General features: G+C 40.9%; 1 protein-coding gene across 1 annotated transcript; it reads left to right on the top strand.

Annotated features, from left to right (window-relative positions):
• The first annotated feature begins 19 nt into the window (after positions 1-19).
• heatr4 (HEAT repeat containing 4) lies at positions 20-16,804 on the top strand. The gene is made up of 8 exons (XM_034233402.1): positions 20-72; positions 3,893-4,438; positions 4,612-4,680; positions 5,187-5,380; positions 5,946-6,050; positions 6,120-6,238; positions 6,660-6,843; positions 16,757-16,804. The coding sequence occupies exons 2-8, from the start codon at positions 3,928-3,930 to the stop codon at positions 16,802-16,804; spliced, it is 1,230 nt and encodes a 409-aa protein (XP_034089293.1). The 5' UTR covers positions 20-72; positions 3,893-3,927.
• Positions 16,805-20,289: the final 3,485 nt, after the last annotated feature.

The raw sequence follows: 20,289 nt of genomic DNA, 5'->3' as shown, positions 1-20,289 counted from the left end.
TACATATTTTCCATCTGAACACTAACAGCCTGAGACACAAACTGGCTGAACTCAGGCAGCTATTCATGAACGGTAAGGCAAGCATATTATGCTTTTCTGAGACCAAATTGGACAATTCCATTACAGATTCAGAGATTGAAATTGAAGATTATCTTGTAGTGAGAAGGGACAGGAACGTGAATGGAGGTGGTGTCTGCATGTACATACATAAAGACACCAATTTCAAAAACCGTACTGACCTGCATCATGAAAATATTGAATCTGTGTGGGTTGAAATTCTTTTTGACAATGCTAAATCTGTAATAGTCGGGACAATCTATAGACCACCGGAACAGAGTGACTTTTATGATACATTAGATGGGTGTTTGGCTGATGTGGGGGATGTAGAGACAATTATTATTGGAGACTGGAACACGGATATGCAACGTAAAGACACGTCCGTCTTCAAGTCCTTCAGTAGGATTTGTGATCTGCACGGCTTCAGCCAGCTAATCACCCAACCCCACCCGGGTATGTGAAACAACACAAACTACCATTGATCTCATTCTGACCTCTGACAAGTCCAGGATCTCCAGTAAAGGGGTTATAGCATGCGGGTTAAGTGATCATTATATGATATTCTGTACCCGCAAAAAGCTAAAACAAAGGGCCGGCTGTCACAAAACAGTCATATCTAGAGACCTCAAAAACTACTCTAGCGAGGCCTGTAACCTAGAACTGGAGAGCCTGGACTGGTCAGATGAGCTCAGTGGTACACAAGCTGAAGAAACATGGCTTGGTTTCAAAAACAAATTCTCTGCAATACTCAATGATTTGGCCCCCCTAAGAACAACCAGGGTAACAACTCGCGCTGAGCCGTGGATGCACTCCGGCATACTGACCGCCATGAAAACCAGAGACAAAAAATGCTCTGAGTTTCATAAAAGTCAGTCAATGCTTTCCAAAAGCACGAGCAGTGAACTCCAGGCCCACGTGACTGAACTCAAAATTGAAAGAAACAGACTAAGAAATGACGTAAGCTCCATGATCAAAACTGCCAAAAAGAATTTCATCAATGTCAAAACTGAGGAAAACAAAAATAAACCCCGTGAACTTTGGAAATTACTCAATAACCAGCTTGGCTGCAGTAAAAAACTCAAAACGAGATTTTCTAACTTAAACATAAAGACGGATAACAGGCTCATCACAGACAAACTGGATGTGGCCAAGTACTTGGACATTTTTTTCACAAACATAGCCACAACTCTTGTAAATAAATTACCCTCCCACTCAGGGCTTTTTGGAGTAGATCACATCATGACCTACTACAAAAACCTAGGGGTACGCAAAGATGATTTCAGTCTAGCAAGGGTAACAACAGCAGAGGTACTCATTAAACTGAGCGCCCTCCAACCTAACAAGGCCACTGGCCACGACAATATCCCCTCCAAATTCCTCAGAGACACAGCAACCGCCATCTCACCAGTCATAGCTCACATAATTAACCTCTCCATAAAACAGGGAAAAGTACCCAAAGACTTCAAAATTGCAAGAGTAACCCCCCTGCACAAAAAGGGCAGCAAATTGGACCCAGGCAACTACCGCCCTGTTTCTATACTTACCTCCATCTCGAAAGTCATGGAAAAAATAGTGTATGAACAGGTCGAAAAGTACCTCGCGGAAAAGAAACTAATCTATGAATTTCAATCTGGCTTTAGAACATCCCACTCCACTGACACATGCCTTCTTTATTTGAGCGACCACATCAAACAAGAGGTGGACGAGGGCAAGTACTGCGGCATGGTGATGCTGGACCTACAAAAGGCTTTCGACACTGTCAATCACCCCATTCTGATTGACAAGCTAAAAGCAATTGGTTTTGATAAACTATCGGTGAGCGGGATGCAATCCTACCTGGAGGGGAGGAGAACAGATGGTGGAGGTAAACGGTACTCTGTCCCCCCCCCTCCCAGTGAGCTGTGGTGTTCCACAAGGAAGCATATTAGGTCCGTTACTGTTCCTAATTTATGTAAATGACATGTCATCAGCATGTGACTGCAACTTGTTCCTGTTCGCGGACGACTCAGCCCTGCTGGTCTCTGACAGGAACAGGTTGCAGGTTGAAAAAACCCTCAGCTCCGAGCTCGGCAGAATCTGCACCTGGCTCGCCGATAATAAATTATCATTACACCTGGGTAAAACAGAGTCCATTCTCTTCGGTTCGAAACATAATCTCAGCAAATCCGACGACTTCTCAGTTGCAGTGGGCGACATTATTGTCACAAGTAAGAAGGAAATTACATACCTAGGATCTATTCTTGAGGCAAACCTCTCCTGTGACAAAATGGCATCCAATGTAATAAAAAAAGTCAATCAAAGAACTAGATTCCTATACCGGATCTCCTCTCTGGTAAACAAAAACACCCCTGAAAACTCTGGCAGGAGCACTCATTCAAGGGTACTATGACTATGCTTGCACGTCATGGTACCATAGCACCTCCAAGGCGCTACAAATAAAACTTCAAACATCGCAAAATAAACTGGTCAGACTACTGCTTGACCTTTCATCTAGAACCCACCTCACCTCTGCCCACTTTGACAACCTAGGATGGCTTAGAGTAGACGACAGAGTACAGCTACTTGCAATGGGACCTGATCTACAAGATCCACTACACCTCTATGGTACCCATGTACATGTCAAAATTCTTCCCAAAGGTCAAGGAATACCATGATCATAACACCAGAGGGAGCTCCACAAATCATGTGAAACCCAGATTTGGCACAAAAAAGGGGGAATACACGTTTCGCAATGATTGCCACATCAAGGTGGAACGCTCTTCCCACAACTGTAAAGGAAAGTAAAACTATACTTACCTTCAAAACCTCTCTTAAAGAGCACCTTCGGGGGAGAGCATTGCAAAACTGGCCCAGGTAATGGTACAAATCTCAACCTGTCGTTCAATGGACAGCTTCCCCCCCCCCCATCTATGTATATACTCGCATTTTAGACTCTGTTACTAACTGTATATCTGTAGACTTGGTATGTCTTAAATGTCCGGTTAGGATGTATTAGAACGAAATCTAAAATGAAAATTGTAAACAAGCAATCTATGTAAAAAACCACCTGTATGTAAATTGTAAATAAGCCATCTGTATGTCAAATATGTTTTATATGTCTTAAATGACATGATGAATTGGAAATGGGGGACCCTGATGTAAACAAGACGAAAGTCTTTCTCTGGTCTGCATCCCCTTAACAATTGTATGTTTTGAGCTGTACTGTACTGTACCCAATATACAAGCTGTTAATACACTTTTCAATCAATCAAAAAACAGATGTGGATGAATGATGTGAAATATAATCAAGTGTTAAATCAGACTTTAGTTCCACCTGGAGTAAATCCACCAGCTACCCTGCAGTATACAAAGTCATTCAGACTAGCTGCACCTTTACCAGCTTTGAGAACACTTTCATGATCAATCATTATAAAACACATCATATATATTATTCTGAAATGGACCAATCTGCACAACGACTACTTTTACTGTCGCTACTTTCACTATATTTTGATGCTGATACTTTTCTACTTTTACTTGAGGAACATTTTGAATGCAGGACTTTTACTGTAAACAGAGTATTCCTACACTCTGGTACTTCTACTTTTACTCAAGTATCAGATCTGAGTACTTCTACTTTTACTCAAGTACAGGATCTGAGTACTTCTACTTTTACTTAAGTACAGGATCTGAGTACTTCTACTTTTACTTAAGTACAGGATCTGAGTACTTCTACTTTTACTCAAGTACAGGATCGGAGTACTTCTACTTTTACTTAAGTACAGGATCTGAGTACTTCTACTTTTACTCAAGTACAAGATCTGAAACAATCATTATTACACCCTTATTTCCCTAGTAATCAGAACATGGTGATCATCTAAAGATCATACCATGTTCTGTCTCTGTGGATCTGGATCAGGTGTAATGGATTCCTGTCGTGGCTCCATCCAGCTGAAGAGGTCTCAGCGTCTCTTCCAGAAACTGATCACTGAAGCTGCCACTGGCCTCAGTTTCTCCCCGGACACACTGGAAGACCTAACACCAGGCAAAACCTCCTACAACCAGGCCGACTTCCAGCAGCTATTCAAGCCCAGTGGAGTCCTGAAACCGAGGAAACCGAAAGAGAGGAATCTGTGTCGACCGGCTCCGAGGCCTCCAGGGAGATTCACAGGTTTACTTCCTTTAGAGAAGTCTGAGGATCCGGCACTTCTTCAGCAGCAGACGGTATATATTGTGCAGGAGTCCCAGAGTAGAACCAGGCCGACAGCAGCTAAAAAGGACAAACCTGCTCACATGGCGACACATAGAAACCAGGACCAGAACTTCTTGAATCAGATGGTAAAATACCAAAAGAACCTGCAGAGGCTGAGTGGCTCAGAGAAGATGGCCACACACCCCAGCAGTAAGTATAGGCAACAGTGGAAATTAATGATGTGTTAATAACATAAGATAAATGGGCCTCATCCGTCAAGAGCTTTCAAAGTGTTTCCTTGAGAAAGGTTGTAATAAAAGGCTATGACAGATTACGTATGTCCATTACGTTGTTGTTCAAAAGGAGATACATTTTTTCCACAGAGAGCCTGAAAACAGACCTGAGTGTCCCAGAGGACCGCAACTCCACGGCTGTCAGCAGACCACCAACAGGTACAACACTGCAGACTGTGTGACTGTTTTCTGTCTGAAAACAACTCTCCATTAATGCAGCCTACCTTTTACTCAAATGTCCATGACAATACTGTGCACTCCAAATGGCAGTGCTCGTATCCAGGTGTTTTGGCTTCATTTAGTGCGAGGTAGTGGAAATGCTTCACCCACCTTTATTTACAGTCTATGTTTTTGTATACATCAAACAGTGCAATGTTAGAGCCAGGGCTACTGACTCACAACAACTTGCATCACTTTATAAATAGTTTGAAGTTAATATCAGGATATTTTTGTTAACTAGATTATTTGGTGAAGATTGTGTGGTTTATTGTCACAATTCGGTACAGAAAGATTCATGTGATGTTAATTTGCCTAACAAACTGTTTCAGCTGCTAATATATATTGTAATTGTGATGAATAAGTTGTCCTTCGCTGCATTTATCTCTCAGTACTGACTTGGTATAAGCATATTGGGCTTCCTTTAACCACCTGGTCTTGTGTCTCAGATGCTGCAGGTGCTGACGGCTGGCTGGCTGCACAGTGTTCAGCTCACGGTGGAGATCAACATCACAGAGTCATCCAGAGACTGATAGCACAACTCTGTGAGGCTGATCAGCAGGAGGATCAGCAGGATGATCCGGATCCACCCCTCGATGCCCAGCTGGTGGTTCCTCTGCTCAGCTTCCTCAGCAGCCAGACTGTCAGACACACAGAGTCCCATCAGTGTGTTTACCTGCTCTCAGAGAAACCAGGTTATAATCTGACACCACGTGCACAGTAGAGACCTACGTGTTGCTATTTGAAAACCTGTTACATGAAATCACAGCAGAGAACTCATGATTTCTTTGATCCAGCACAGACACCAGATGACATAAGAAATCCACTGTCTGTCCATCAGCATGTAAACACACTGATGTTTTGGTGTATCTCCAGGGGCGGTTCTAGGGGGGCCCTAACACTGACCTCTGACCCCCCTGTGGCCCCCCCTAACAATAAAACGTTTTTTTTTTATTGTGCCCCCCTCAGAAAATAACTGGCCCCCCCAGTGAAATTGGTCTAGAACCGCCACTGTGTATCTCTTAGCTGTCTGTCTGAATAGTAAAGCTTTGTGTGCAGCTGATGGTTTACAGTAATTACACACTTAGAACATATGTTATATTAAACAGTGTGTTTTGAGGACATGATTGGTTAAACAAGTTAAAAACAAAGAAACCGTGTTTATCTTCCACTGAGTCTTCTAACCCGTCCCCCGTTGTTTCTTCCAGACTCTTGTCCGCTCACTGTTGGCGGAGCAGCTGAACAGCTCTGAGTGGAGAACCAGACTGGTGTCCTGCAACACTCTCTGCTGCCTCAAAGGGCCCATTAATAAGGTCAGAAGATAATAAAGAAATCAGCTCGCGGCCTCCTCCCATGCTCACTCTGTCTCTGCTGTGTTACAGGACGTGGTGCACAAGCTGCTCCACCTGATGTTGAACGACCACAGCAACCCTGTCCGCCGCGCTGCCGCAGAGGCGCTGATGAAGCTGGGGAGGATTCATCAGGTTCACACTGAGCTAAGGTGCTGTGGTAAACGTTCATCAGCACTGCATGCCTACGTATAACAAGAGGCCGCGGACATGGAGACACAAATCAATCAGAAAAGAGAAACAAAACAACATTAAAGAGGCAGGATAATCTGAAGGAGACACAAAAGGACCACAAGGAGATGCAAAAACAAGCCGAGTTCAGAGGCAGAATTTCTTTATTGGTCCCGCAGTGGGGAAATGTACAGTGTTACAGCTAAAGTGGCATAGCAGATAAAAAAGGCATGAAAAAATTAGTAAGCTAACTTATTAAATAGAGAGAAGAAAACCCCATATTAGCAGCAGCAAGAGACATAAGTAACATATCACGGTGTTGAGACATTAATAATATAAATGTGTATGTATTGCACATTGATGATTTGTTGCAGAAGTGTCAGCACCTCTTCTCTGCTGCAGGTTGAAGCTGGAGGAGGGTCGGGGTCTCCGGGGCCGGATGGAGGCTCTGGAAGTGATCTGCCATCTGAAGATAAAGACAGAGACGCTGCTGGAGCCTGTGATTCGCTGCCTGAGTGATGAGTTCACTGCCCTCAGGAAACAAGCCTGTCTGACGGCTGCATCTATGCAGCTGAGGGAGGAGAGGGTAAGAGAGGAGGACGAGTATTTATTATATTAAGGCTCTCTGAGATAACCAATGGGAGCAGCTGAACACTAAGTGAGACTGCATAGGGGAGACCGGGGAGGGCGGGACCTTAAATGAGAACAGTTCATATTAACCTTAAAGGTCTCCTATTATACTGTCTTTCATCAATATATCACAGGTCTCAGATATATCCAGAGCCTGTCTCTGATTGGCTGAAACACCAAACAGATCATTGCAGCATTACCCATAATCCCCTCTGTTTCAGCCCTGTTTCCAAAGTGTTGATTCTCTGTCTGTTACTTTAGATGAAAATAAGGAGCCCCTCCCCACGCCCCTCTGAGAGAGATTTGGTTACAAAGAACTCAATGGTGCTCTAGGAGGAGATTCAGGTGATAATGGGGGGGGGGGGGTTACCTTGGTTGCTGATTGGCTAATGGTTACACAAGACAAAACATCGTTATGACATCATAAAGTGGCCAAAATCTGATCAGCTCATTTTCAGACAGGTTTTTATAGAAATGGATCAAAAAGAGAGAGAATCTTTGTTCCTGAAACTTTCAGAGTCTCTTTCCACAGAGGGGACACATGTTGATGTAGAAGAGACATGAAGAAGAGGGGACACATGTTGATGTAGAAGAGACATGAAGAAGAGGGGACACATGTTGATGAAGAAGAGACATGAGAAGAGGGGACACATGTTGATGTAGAAGAGACATGAAGAAGAGGGGACACATGTTGATGTAGAAGAGACATGAAGAAAGGGGACACATGTTGATGAGAAGAGACATGAAAAGGGGACACATGTTGATGTAGAAGAGACATGAAGAAGAGGGGACAATGTTGATGTAGAAGAGACAGAGAGAACATGTTGATGTAGAGGAGACATGAAGAAGAGGGGCACACATGTGATGTAGAAGAGACATGAAGAAGAGGGGACACATGTTGATGTAGAAGAGACATGAAGAAGAGGGGACACATGTTGATGTAGAAGAGACATAAGAAGAGGGGACACATGTTGATGTAGAAGAGACATGGAGAAGAGGGGACACATGTTGATGTAGAAGAGACATGGAGAAGAGGGGACACATGTTGATGTAGAAGAGACATGAAGAAGAGGGGACACATGTTGATGTAGAAGAGACATGAAGAAGAGGGGACACATGTTGATGTAGAAGAGACATGAAGAAGAGGGGACACATGTTGATGTAGAGAGAGACATGAGAAGAGGGGACACATGTTGATGTAGAAGAGACATGAAGAAGAGGGGACACATGTTGATGTAGAAGAGACATGAAGAAGAGGGACACATGTTGATAGAAGAGACATGAAGAAGAGGGGACACATGTTGATGTAGAAGAGACATGGAGAAAGGGGACACATGTTGATGTAGAAGAGACATGAAGAAAAGGGGACACATGTTGATGTAGAAGAGACATGGAGAAAAGGGGACACATGTTGATGTAGAAGAGACATGAAGAAGAGGGGACACATGTTGATGTAGAAGAGACATGAAGAAGAGGGGACACATGTTGGTAGAAGAGACATGAAGAAGAGGGGACACATGTTGATGTAGAAGAGACATGAAAAAGGGGACACATGTTGATGTAGAAGAGACATGAAGAAGAGGGGACACATGTTGATGTAGAAGAGACATGAAGAAGAGGGGACACATGTTGATGTAGAAGAGACATGAGAAGAGGGGACACATGTTGATGTAGAAGAGACATGAAGAAGAGGGGACACATGTTGATGTAGAAGAGACATGAAGAAGAGGGGACACATGTTGATGTAGAAGAGACATGAAGAAGAGGGGACACATGTTGATGTAGAAGAGACATGAAGAAGAGGGGACACATGTTGATGTAGAAGAGACATGGAGAAAGGGGACACATGTTGATGTAGAAGAGACATGAAGAAGAGGGGACACATGTTGATGTAGAAGAGACATGAAGAAGAGGGGACACATGTTGATGTAGAAGAGACATGAGAAGAGGGGACACATGTTGATGTAGAAGAGACATGAAGAAGAGGGGACACATGTTGATGTAGAAGAGACATGAAGAAGAGGGGACACATGTTGATGTAGAAGAGACATGAAGAAGAGGGGACACATGTTGATGTAGAAGAGACATGAAGAAGAGGGGACACATGTTGATGTAGAAGAGACGACACATGTTGATGTAGAAGAGACATGAAGAAGAGGGGACACATGTTGATGTAGAAGAGACATGAAGAAAAGGGGACACATGTTGATGTAGAAGAGATGAAGAAAAGGGGACACATGTTGATGTAGAAGAGACATGAAGAAGAGGGGACACATGTTGATGTAGAAGAGAGACATGAAGAAGAGGGGACACATGTTGATGTAGAAGAGACATGAAGAAGAGGGGACACATGTTGATGTAGAAGAGACATGAAGAAGAGAGGGGACACATGTTGATGTAGAAGAGACATGAAGAAGAGGGGACACATGTTGATGTAGAAGAGACATGAAGAAGAGGGGACACATGTTGATGTAGAAGAGACATGAAGAAGAGGGGACACATGTTGATGTAGAAGAGACATGAAGAAGAGGGGACACATGTTGATGTAGAAGAGACATGAAGAAGAGGGGACACATGTTGATGTAGAAGAGACATGAAGAAGAGGGGACACATGTTGATGGAGAAGAGACATGAAGAAGAGGGGACACACATGTTGATGTAGAAGAGACATGAAGAAGAGGGGACACATGTTGATGTAGAAGAGACATGAAGAAGAGGGGACACATGTTGATGTAGAAGAGACATGAAGAAGAGGGGACACATGTTGATGTAGAAGAGACATGGAGAAGAGGGACACATGTTGATGTAGAAGAGACATGAAGAAGAGGGGACACATGTTGATGTAGAGGAGACATGAAGAAGAGGGACACATGTTGATGTAGAAGAGACATGAAGAAGAGGGGACACATGTTGATGTAGAAGAGACATGAAGAAGAGGGGACACATGTTGATGTAGAAGAGACATGAAGAAGAGGGGACACATGTTGATGTAGAAGAGACATGAAGAAGAGGGGACACATGTTGATGTAGAAGAGACATGAAGAAAAGGGGACACATGTTGATGTAGAAGAGACATGAAGAAGAGGGGACACATGTTGATGTAGAAGAGACATGAAGAAGAGGGACACATGTTGATGTAGAAGGACATAGAAGAAGAGGGGACACATGTTGATGTAGAAGAGACATGAAGAAGAGGGGACACATGTTGATGTAGAAGAGACATGAAGAAAGGGGACACATGTTGATGTAGAAGAGACATGAGAAGAGGGGACACATGTTGATGTAGAAGAGACATGAAGAAAGGGGACACATGTTGATGTAGAAGAGACATGAAGAAGAGGGGACACATGTTGATGTAGAAGAGACATGAAGAAGAGGGGACACATGTTGATGTAGAAGAGACATGAAGAAGAGGGGACACATGTTGATGTAGAAGAGACTGAAGAAGAGGGGACGACCACATGTTGATGTAGAAGTAGACATGAAGAAGAGGGGACACATGTTGATGTAGAAGAGACATGAAGAAGAGGGGACACATGTTGATGTAGAAGAGACATGAAGAAGAGGGGACACCATGTTGATTGTAGAAGAGACATGAAGAAGAGGGGGACACATGTTGATGTAGAAAGACATGGAAAGAAGAGGGGGACACATGTTGATGTAGAAGAGACATGAAGAAGAGGGGACACATGTTGATGTAGAAGAGACATGGATGAAGAGGGGGACACATGTTGATGTAGAAGAGACATGGAGAAGAGGGGAACACATGTTGATGTAGAAGAGACATGAGAAGAGGGGGACACATGTTGATGTAGAAGAGACATGAAAGAAGTAGGGGACACATGTTGATGTAGAAGAGACATGAAGAAGACAGGTGACCTTTAAGGCTATCTGAGACAACCAATGGGAGGAGCTGAACACTAAGTGAGACAGGAAAGAACGTGGAGGGCGGGGACCTTAATGAGACAGGTGGAAACTAACAGTCTATATTGACCTTAAATATAAAGTCTGCCCAGATGATAACTCAAGCTTCCTCTTTTTTATACAGGCCAGGTTAAACTGTTCAATGACAACATACGCTGCTGCTAAATGAGAAATACCAGAAGTTTAAGACTGCAGTTCAAACTACCAAACAGATTACAGTAGCCTCAGATAACAGCCACAAAAGCATGCAGACATGACTACAGGCCGATGTTATGAAATCATGAAATACTTAATGACTTGATAAAGCTTGTTATCTTGACAAAGTGGCTAGTGAGACACACAAATGTAACAACAGAAATAATTGTGTATTAATAACCTGTGAGCATTTAGTCAGCGACCTGCATCTCTGCAGCTGAGGAGGAGATGGTAAGAGAGGAGGAGGAGTAGTATTTAGTATAATATCTGCAGGGTGTGATATCAGCCGGAGTGTGGTGTGGAGAATTGAAAAACAAAATTGAAATATGTTTTGCTTTATAGTGGTGAGTTGTCTGGCTGCAGCTGGTGGAACACGACACAGCTCCAGATGTTCGACTGTCAGCCATCAGAGGTAAAACATGTTTCCAAATGCCAAAGAGACAGGAGGAATTACAGTACTTTTTAACTGAGAAGGTGTCAATGATCTAAGAAGCTGACTCTTATAAACACAAGCAGAGATGGCAAATTACACACATCCTTTACTCAAGTAGAAGTACAGATACTCGTGTTTAAACATACTCTGGTAAAAGTAGAATTATTGACTAAACTTCTTTACTCAAGTAAAAGTAAAGAAGTATGGGGCTTCGAAATGTACTTCAGGTAGGGTAGGTAAGAACGGAGAAACCAGCTCGAGTGCGCTAGAATTTGAAAATACACACCCGGAAACAATCTGCCCCTTCCTTCAGACTTCCTCACAGAGCCCCTCCTCCAACACACGAACGCACACATGACCAATGAGGGCACGAGATAAGTTTGTGCACAGATGGAAGGCTGACAGGCAGGTAGGCCATCCAGTTACTTTAGCCGGGCCGAGGCAGATGATTGGTCGTGCTTTTTACAGCGCCACGGCTTCCACTGATGATATTTTTTTATGACATAAAGTGTTTCTGAAGTGAATTACCTACCCCCAACTTTAAGTAAAAAGTACCCATAACTAGCAGCTGCTTTAAAGAGTACCTGACCTCCCTTTATATTAATGGAACAATAATATCATTGTTAGCTAATGAATGTTTCCATGCTGAACAACGGCAACATGACAACGTTTCCATTGGTCCCTCTTCTTTAGAGAAGACCAGGAAATGATGGATACACGGATCGTGTTCAAATCAATAGGCACGCAATGACTCTAAAGAATAATGATCACGCATCAAACACACATTCAGACTAAAGGAACCAGCTGTTTGGAAAAATGAGAGAAGTAGAAAGTACAAGTATTTGAGTTCAACATGTAAGAAGTAGAAAGTACAGGTATTTGAGTTCAACATGTAAGAGTAGAAAGTACAGGTATTTGAGTTCAACATGTAAGAAGTAGAAAGTACAGGTATTTGTGTTCAACTGTAAGAAGTAGAAAGTACAGTATTTGTGTTCACATGTAAGAAGTAGAAAGTACAAGGTAATTTGTGTTCAACATGTAAGAAGTAGAAAGTACAGGTATTTGTGTTCAACACGTAAGAAGTAGAAGTACAGTACAGGTATTTGTGTTCAACACGTAAGAAGTAGAAAGTACAGGTTTTGAGTTCAACATGTAAGAAGTAGAAAGTACAAGGTATTTGTTCAACATGTAAGAAGTAGAAAGTACAGGTATTTGTGTTCAACATGTAGAAGTAGAAAGTACAGTATTTGTGTTCAACATGTGAGAAGTAGAAAGTACAGGTATTTGGGTTCAACATGTAAGAAGTAGAAAGTACAGGTATTTGAGTTCAACATGTAAGAAGTAGAAAGTACAGGTATTTGAGTTCAACATGTAAGAAGTAGAAAGTACAGGTATTTGAGTTCAACATGTAGAAAGTAACAGTATTTGAGTTCAACATGTGAGAAGTAGAAAGTACAGGTATTTGGGTTCAACATGTAAGAAGTAGAAAGTACAGTATTTGAGTTCAACATGTAAGAAGTAGAAAGTACAGGTATTTGAGTTCAACATGTAAGAAGTAGAAAGTACAGGTATTTGTGTTCAACATGTAAGAAGTAGAAAGTACAGGTATTTGTGTTCAACATGTAAGAAGTAGAAAGTACAGGTATTTGGGTTCAACATGTAAGAAGTAGAAAGTACAGTATTTGAGTTCAACATGTGAAGTAGAAAGTACAGGTATTTGAGTTCAACATGTAAGAAGTAGAAAGTACAGGTATTTGTGTCAACATGTAAGAAGTAGAAAGTACAGGTATTTGTGTTCAACATGTAAGAAGTAGAAAGTACAGGTATTTGGTTCAACATGTAAGAAGTAGAAAGTACAGGTATTTGTGTTCAACATGTAAGAAGTAGAAAGTACAGGTATTTGAGTTCAACATGTAAGAATGTAGAAAGTACAGGTATTTGTTTCAACATGTAAGAGTAGAAGTACAGGTATTTGTGTTCAACATGTAAGAAGTAGAAAGTATAGGTATTTGAGTTCAACATGTAAGAAGTAGAAGTACAGGTATTTGTGTTCAACATGTAAGAAGTAGAAAGTACAGGTATTTGAGTTCAACATGTAAGAAAGTAGAAAGTACAGGTATTTGAGTTCAACATGTAAGAAGTAGAAAGTACAGGTATTGTGTTCAACATGTAAGATGTAGAAAGTACAGGTATTTGAGTTCAACATGTAAGAAGTAGAAAGTACAGGTATTTGAGTTCAACATGTAAGAAGTAGAAAGTACAGGTATTTGAGTTCAACATGTAAGAAGTAGTAAAGTACAGGTATTTGGGTTCAACATGTAAGAAGTAGAAAGTACAAGTATTTGAGTTCAACATGAGAAGTAGTAGAAAGTACAGGTATTTGAGTTCAACATGTAAGAAGTAGAAAGTACAGGTATTTGGGTTCAACGTGTAAGAAGTAGAAGTACAGGTGTATTTGAGTTTCAACATGTAAGAAGTAGAAAGTACAGGTATTTGAGTTCAACATGTAAGAAGTAGAAAGTACAGGTATTTGTGTTCAACATGTAAGAAGTAGAAAGTACAGTATTTGTGTTCACACGTAAGAAGTAGAAAGTACAGGTATTTGTGTTCAACATGTAAGAAGTAGAAAGTACAGGTATTTGTGTTCAACACGTAAGAAGTAGAAAGTACAGGTATTTGTGTTCAACACGTAAGAAGTAGAAAGTACAGGTATTTGAGTTCAACATGTAAGAAGTAGAAAGTACAGGTATTTGAGTTCAACATGTAAGAAGTAGAAGTACAGGTATTTGAGTTCAACATGTAGAAAGTACAAGTATTTGAGTTCAACATGTGAGAAGTAGAAAGTACAGGTATTTGGGTTCAACATGTAAGAAGTAGAAAGTCAACATGTAAGAAGTAGAAAGTACAGGTATTTGAGTTCAACATGTAAGAAGTAGAAAGTACAGGTATTTGAGTTCAACATGTAAGAAGTAGAAAGTACAGGTATTTGAGTTCAACATGTAAGAAGTAGAAAGTACAGGTATTTGGGTTCAACTGTAAGAAGTAGAAAGTACAAGTATTTGAGTTCAACATGTGAGAAGTAGAAAGTAACAGGTATTGAGTTCAACATGTAAGAAGTAGAAAGTACAGGTATTTGAGTTTCAAACATGTAAGAAGTAGAAAGTACAGGTATTTGTGTTCAACATGTAAGCGGTAGAAAGTACAGGTATTTGTGTTCAACATGTAAGAAGTAGAAAGTACAGGTATTTGGGTTCAACATGTAAGAGTAGAAAGTACAGGTATTTGTGTTCACACATGTAAGAAGTAGAAAGTACAAGGATATGTGAGTTCAACATGTGAGAAGTAGAAAGTACAGGTATTTGAGTTCAACATGTGAGAAGTAGAAAGTACAGGTATTTGTGTTCAACATGTAAGAAGTAGAAAGTATATGTATTTGAGTTCAACATGTAAGAAGTAGAAAGTACAGGTATTTGTGTTCAACATGTAAGAAGTAGAAAGTACAGGTATTTGAGTTCAACATGTAAGAAGTAGAAAGTACAGGTATTTGAGTTCAACATGTAAGAAGTAGAAAGTACAGGTATTTGTGTTCAACATGTAAGAAGTAGAAAGTACAGGTATTTGTGTTCAACATGTAAGAAGTAGAAAGTACAGGTATTTGGGTTCAACATGTAAAAGTAAGTAGAAAGTACAAATTGTTTCAACAGTAAGAAGTAGAAAGTACAGGTATTTGAGTTCAACATGTGAGATGTAGAAAGTACAGGTATTTGAGTTCAACATGTAGAAGTAGAAAGTACAGGTATTTGTGTTCAACATGTAAGAAGTAGAAAGTATATGTATGTAATGTAAGTTCAACATGTAAGAAGTAGAAAGTACAGGTATTTGTGTTCAACATGTAAGAAGTAGAAAGTACAGGTATTTGAGTTCAACATGTAAGAAGTAGAAAGTACAGGTATTTGAGTTCAACATGTAAGAAGTAGAAAGTACAGGTATTTGAGTTCAACATGTAAGAAGTAGAAAGTACAGGTATTTGAGTTCAACATGTAAGAAGTAGAAAGTACAGGTATTTGGGTTCAACATGTAAGAAGTAGAAAGTACAAGTATTTGAGTTCAACATGTGAGAAGTAGAAAGTACAGGTATTTGAGTTCAACATGTAAGAAGTAGAAAGTACAGGTATTTGTGTTCAACATGTAAGAAGTAGAAAGTACAAGGTATTTGTGTTCACATGTAAGAAGTAGAAAGTACAGGTATTTGGGTTCAACATGTAAGAAGTAGAAAGTACAGGTATTTGTGTTCAACATGTAGAAGTAGAAAGTACAGGTATTTGAGTTCAACATGTAAGAAGTAGAAAGTACAGGTATTTGAGTTCAACATGTGAGATGTAGAAAGTACAGGTATTTGAGTTCAACATGTAAGAAGTAGAAAGTACAGGTATTTGGGTTTTCAACATGTTAAGAAGTAGAAAGTACAGGTATTTTGAGTTCAACATGTAAGAAGTAGAAAGTACAGGTATTTGAGTTCAACATGTAAGAAGTAGAAAGTACAGGTATTTGAGTTCAACATGTAAGAAGTTAGAAAGTACAGGTATTTGAGTTCCCAACATGTAAGAAGTAGAAAGTACAGGTATTTGGGTTCAACATGTAGAAGTAGAAAGTACAGGTATTTGGGTTCAACATGTAAGAAGTAGAAAGTACGGATTTGGGTTCAACATGTAGAAGTAGAAAGTACAGGTTATTTGTGTTCAACATGTAAGAAGTAGAAAGTACAGGTAATTTGAGTTCAACATGTGAGAAGTAGAAAGTTCAGGTATTTGGGTTCAACATGTAAGAAGTAGAAAGTACAGGTATTTGGGTTCAACATGTAAGTAGAAAGTACAGGTATTTGTGTTCACTGTAAGAAAGTAGAAAGTACAGGTTATTTGAGTTCAACATGTAAGAAGTAGAAAGTTCAGGTATTTGTGTTCAACATGTAAGAAGTAGAAAGTACAGGTATTTGTGTTCAACATGTAAGAAGTAGCAAAGTACAGGTATTTGAGTTCAACATGTGAGAAGTAGAAAGTACAGGTATTTGTGTTCAACATGTAAGAAGTAGAAAGTACAGGTCTTTGTGTTCAAAATGTAAGAAGTTCAAAGTAAAAAGTCGTCTGAAAAATAAGTAGTGAGGTAAAGTACTGATACCAGAAAAATTTACTTAAGTACAGTAACGAAGTATATGTACTCCCACTACTTCCCACCTCTGTACCACAGGTTGGTTTACAGGACACTAACATGAGCAAAAGTAACACAGTGAACTAATAACCTTGTGTTGTTGTTGTTGCAGCGTTGGGTGTCGTTGGTTTATCCTCCCCAGACGTGCAGGAGGCTCTGATGCACTGCGTGGAGACTGAGAGGGAGGCCGAGCTGCGGGTGGAGGCCTGCAGGATGCTGCAGAGCTCTGGGGTTTCTTCAGACCAGCTGCAGGGCTTCCTGCTGCAGCGTGTCGACTTAGAGTGCAATCCACTGGTTCAGAGGTAAAGGAGCTGTGATTAGAGGACATACAGTGGGGCAAAAAAATATTTAGTCACCAATTGTGCAAGTTCTCCCACTTAAAAAGATGAGAGGCTTGTAATTTTCATCCTTGGTACACTTCAACTATGAGAGACAGAATGAGAAAAAAAAAAATGCAGAAAATCACATTGTCTGATTTTTAAAGAATTTATTTGCAAATGATGGTGGAAAATAAGTATTTGGTCAATAACAAAAGTTCATCTCAATACTTTGTTATATACCCTTTGTTGGCAATGACAGAGGTCAAACGTTTTCTGTAAGTCTTCACAAGGTGTTCACACACTGTTGCTGGTATTTTGGCCCATTCCTCCATGCAGATCTCCTCTGGTGATGTTTTGGGGCTGGTCGCTGGGCAACACGGACTTTCAACTCCCTCCAAAGATTTTCTATGGGGTTGAGATCTGGAGACTGGCTAGGCCACTCCAGGACCTTGAAATGCTTCTTACGAAGCCACTCCTTCGTTACCCCGGGCGGTGTGTTTGGGATCATTGTCATGCTGAAAGACCCAGCCACGTTTCATCTTCAATGCCCTTGCTGATGGAAGGAGGTTGTCACTCAAAATCTCACGATACATGGCCCCCATTCATTCTTTCCTTTACACGGATCAGTGGTCCTGGTCCCTTTGCAGAAACACAGCCCCAAAGCATGATGTTTCCACCCCCCATGTTTCACAGTAGGTGTTCTTTGGATGCAACTCAGCATTCTTTCTCCTCCAAACACGTCTAGTTGAGTTTTTACCAAAAAGTTCTATTTTGGTTTCATCTGACCATATGACATTCTCCCAATCCTCTTCTGGATCATCTAAATGCTCTCTAGCAAACTTCAGACGGGCCTGGACATGTACTGGCTTAAGCAGGGGGACACGTCTGGCACTGCAGGATCTGAGTCCCTGGCGGCGTAGTGTGTTACTGATGTAGCCTTTGTTACTTTGGTCCCAGCTCTCTGCAGGTCATTGACTCGGTCCCCCCGTGTGGTTCTGGGATTTTGCTCACCGTTCTTGTGATCATTTTGACCCCACGGGGTGAGATCTTGCGTGGAGCCCCAGATCGAGGGAGATTACCAGTGGTCTTGTATGTCTTCCATTTTCTAATAATTGCTTCCCACAGTTGATTTCTTCACACCAAGCTGCTTACCTATTGCAGATTCAGTCTTCCCAGCCTGGTGCAGGTCTACCATTTTGTTTCTGGTGTCCTTTGACAGCTCTTTGGTCTTGGCCAAAGTGGAGTTTGGAGTGTGACTGTTTGAGGTTGTGGACAGGTGTCTTTTATACTGATAACGAGTTCAAACGGGTGCCATTAATACAGTTAACGAGTGGAGGACAGAGGAGGCTCTTAAAGAAGAAGTTACAGGTCTGTGAGAGCCAGAAATCTTGTTTGTTTGTAGGTGACCAAATACTTATTTTACCGAGGAATTTACCAATTAATTCATTAAAAATCCTACAATGTGATTTCCTGGATTCTTTCCCCCCATTCTGTCTCTCATAGTTGAAGTGTACCTAGGATGAAGAATTACAGGCCTCTCTCATCTTTTAAGTGGGAGAACTTGCACAATTGGTGGCTGACTAAATACTTTTTTTGCCCCACTGTACATGTGATCATATTTGAAGATAATATACTGAGGAGCTGTGTTCATGCAGGACAATGAAGGAAGTGCTGCAGCTCTGTGACGGCAGCCGGCAGGAGTACGAACATTCACAATACATCAGCCTGCAGGTAGACATCTTTGTATTTAAGATAAGTACTTTATTGATCCCAATGTGGAAATGTTTGTGTTGCAGCAGCATAAAAAGACAAGGCATTGTACAATACAAATTAAAAGACTAGAAATAAACAAGAAAGTAGAAAATATACATGTTGAATTTACAAATTAACAATAACAAGATATAAAGCAAGTTATTATATATACATAAGTATGTGAGAGATGGAATATTAAATATTTATATATGAATATAAAATGTACAGTGTGATCTTAAGTCCAAGAGAAACTATGGAGCAGAGAGTTCTCTGCCAGCCAGTGGTGATTTGTTAAAATAAAGGAAACTCCCACTTGAGGGAACACAGGGATTTTAGCCTTTGCAGACCATTTACATGCACACAAACCTATACAACACTAAATAAACTAAAGAATTATGTGTTCTCTGTGGCAGGTGAAGCGACTGTGTGACTGGAGAGTGATCACAGAGAAGCTGGAGCTGCTGGAGAAGCTGACGACTGAAGGAGAAAGCCTCAAACCCCGCATGTTAGTCCGGCTGCTGAGTCAGCAATATGCGATCGAGCACAAAAAGGCAGATTAGTATTGATCACTGAAGCTGATTGTGTATCTGTTTTCATTTAATAAAGGTTCTGTTTCCATCACGCTGATTTTTGTTTTGTATGTTCACTTTAAAATAAAATCCAAATCCACAGGCAATGGTCTGTATTGCGGCAGTAATCTTAAACAAAGTGCCGCGAGGGACTAAACAAGAGAAAAAACACTGTGGACGCGCAAAAACTCAGTCTTTCCAACACAGTATGCGTTTGACCTTTTATTTCCAAAGCAAAAATGCAATATTCCATATCCATATACGTATATCCTTGTATGCATGCGTGCGTGCGGTCAACACAAATTGTCCTTCTCTAGCTCACTCCCCCATCTATTACAAAGTGTGCAGGTAAAAGCAACCGGATATAAGCACAAACGTCACCACACAAATCCAATGACACGCCCACCACCTATAGTGACTCAAAAAACATGTATCGTAACAAACACAGAAATGGCTTCATATGTGGCTCCTACATTCCGGCCCCTAATTATATCAACATAGTAATTATACAACTGAAAAATGATGTAGGAGACAATCAAGGAAAAAACTTTTAAGGATAAAAACGTCCTTTGTTAAAGTGTCCTTTTCTTCTTTAGGCAAAAAAATAGAAAATAAAATAAAATATATAGTTTGTTAGCCTATGAAGGAGTGATCTTTACTATCACTTAGTAAAAATCGGAAAAAATGTCAAGGTCTATGAAGTTCACTAATTTCCTCACGGCTCTTCTGCTTCCTGTAGAAGGCAGACCTTTGTGATAGGCCTGTCCAGATAGCTAGTTTTTGTCTTCACTCGCACCTGACGTACAAGTCCTCTTCTGTCTGGGATGGTTTGTACAATCCTCCCTGTAAGCCATGAATTGCGAGGTGCTGAGTCATCGACTATGAGCACAATATCTCCTGGTATGAAGTTGCGCTTGACATTTGACCACTTCTGTCGTTCCTGGAGTAGAGGCAAGTACTCCTTAATCCATCGTTTCCAAAACAAGTCTGAGATGTACTGAACT

Source organism: Gymnodraco acuticeps, unplaced genomic scaffold (assembly GCF_902827175.1).
Source record: "Gymnodraco acuticeps unplaced genomic scaffold, fGymAcu1.1, whole genome shotgun sequence".
NCBI lineage: Eukaryota > Metazoa > Chordata > Actinopteri > Perciformes > Bathydraconidae > Gymnodraco > Gymnodraco acuticeps.
This window is presented reverse-complemented; position numbering and strand designations above follow the sequence as displayed.

Excerpts from the sequence above, each read along its gene's own strand:
- heatr4 (XM_034233402.1), top strand. The coding sequence starts at position 3,928 with ATGTTCTGTCTCTGTGGATCTGGATCAGGTGTAATGGATTCCTGTCGT. Across the intron at positions 4,681-5,186 it reads TGTCAGCAGACCACCAACAG|ATGCTGCAGGTGCTGACGGC; the intron begins GTACAACACTGC and ends CTTGTGTCTCAG. Across the intron at positions 6,239-6,659 it reads CAGGTTCACACTGAGCTAAG|GTTGAAGCTGGAGGAGGGTC; the intron begins GTGCTGTGGTAA and ends TCTCTGCTGCAG.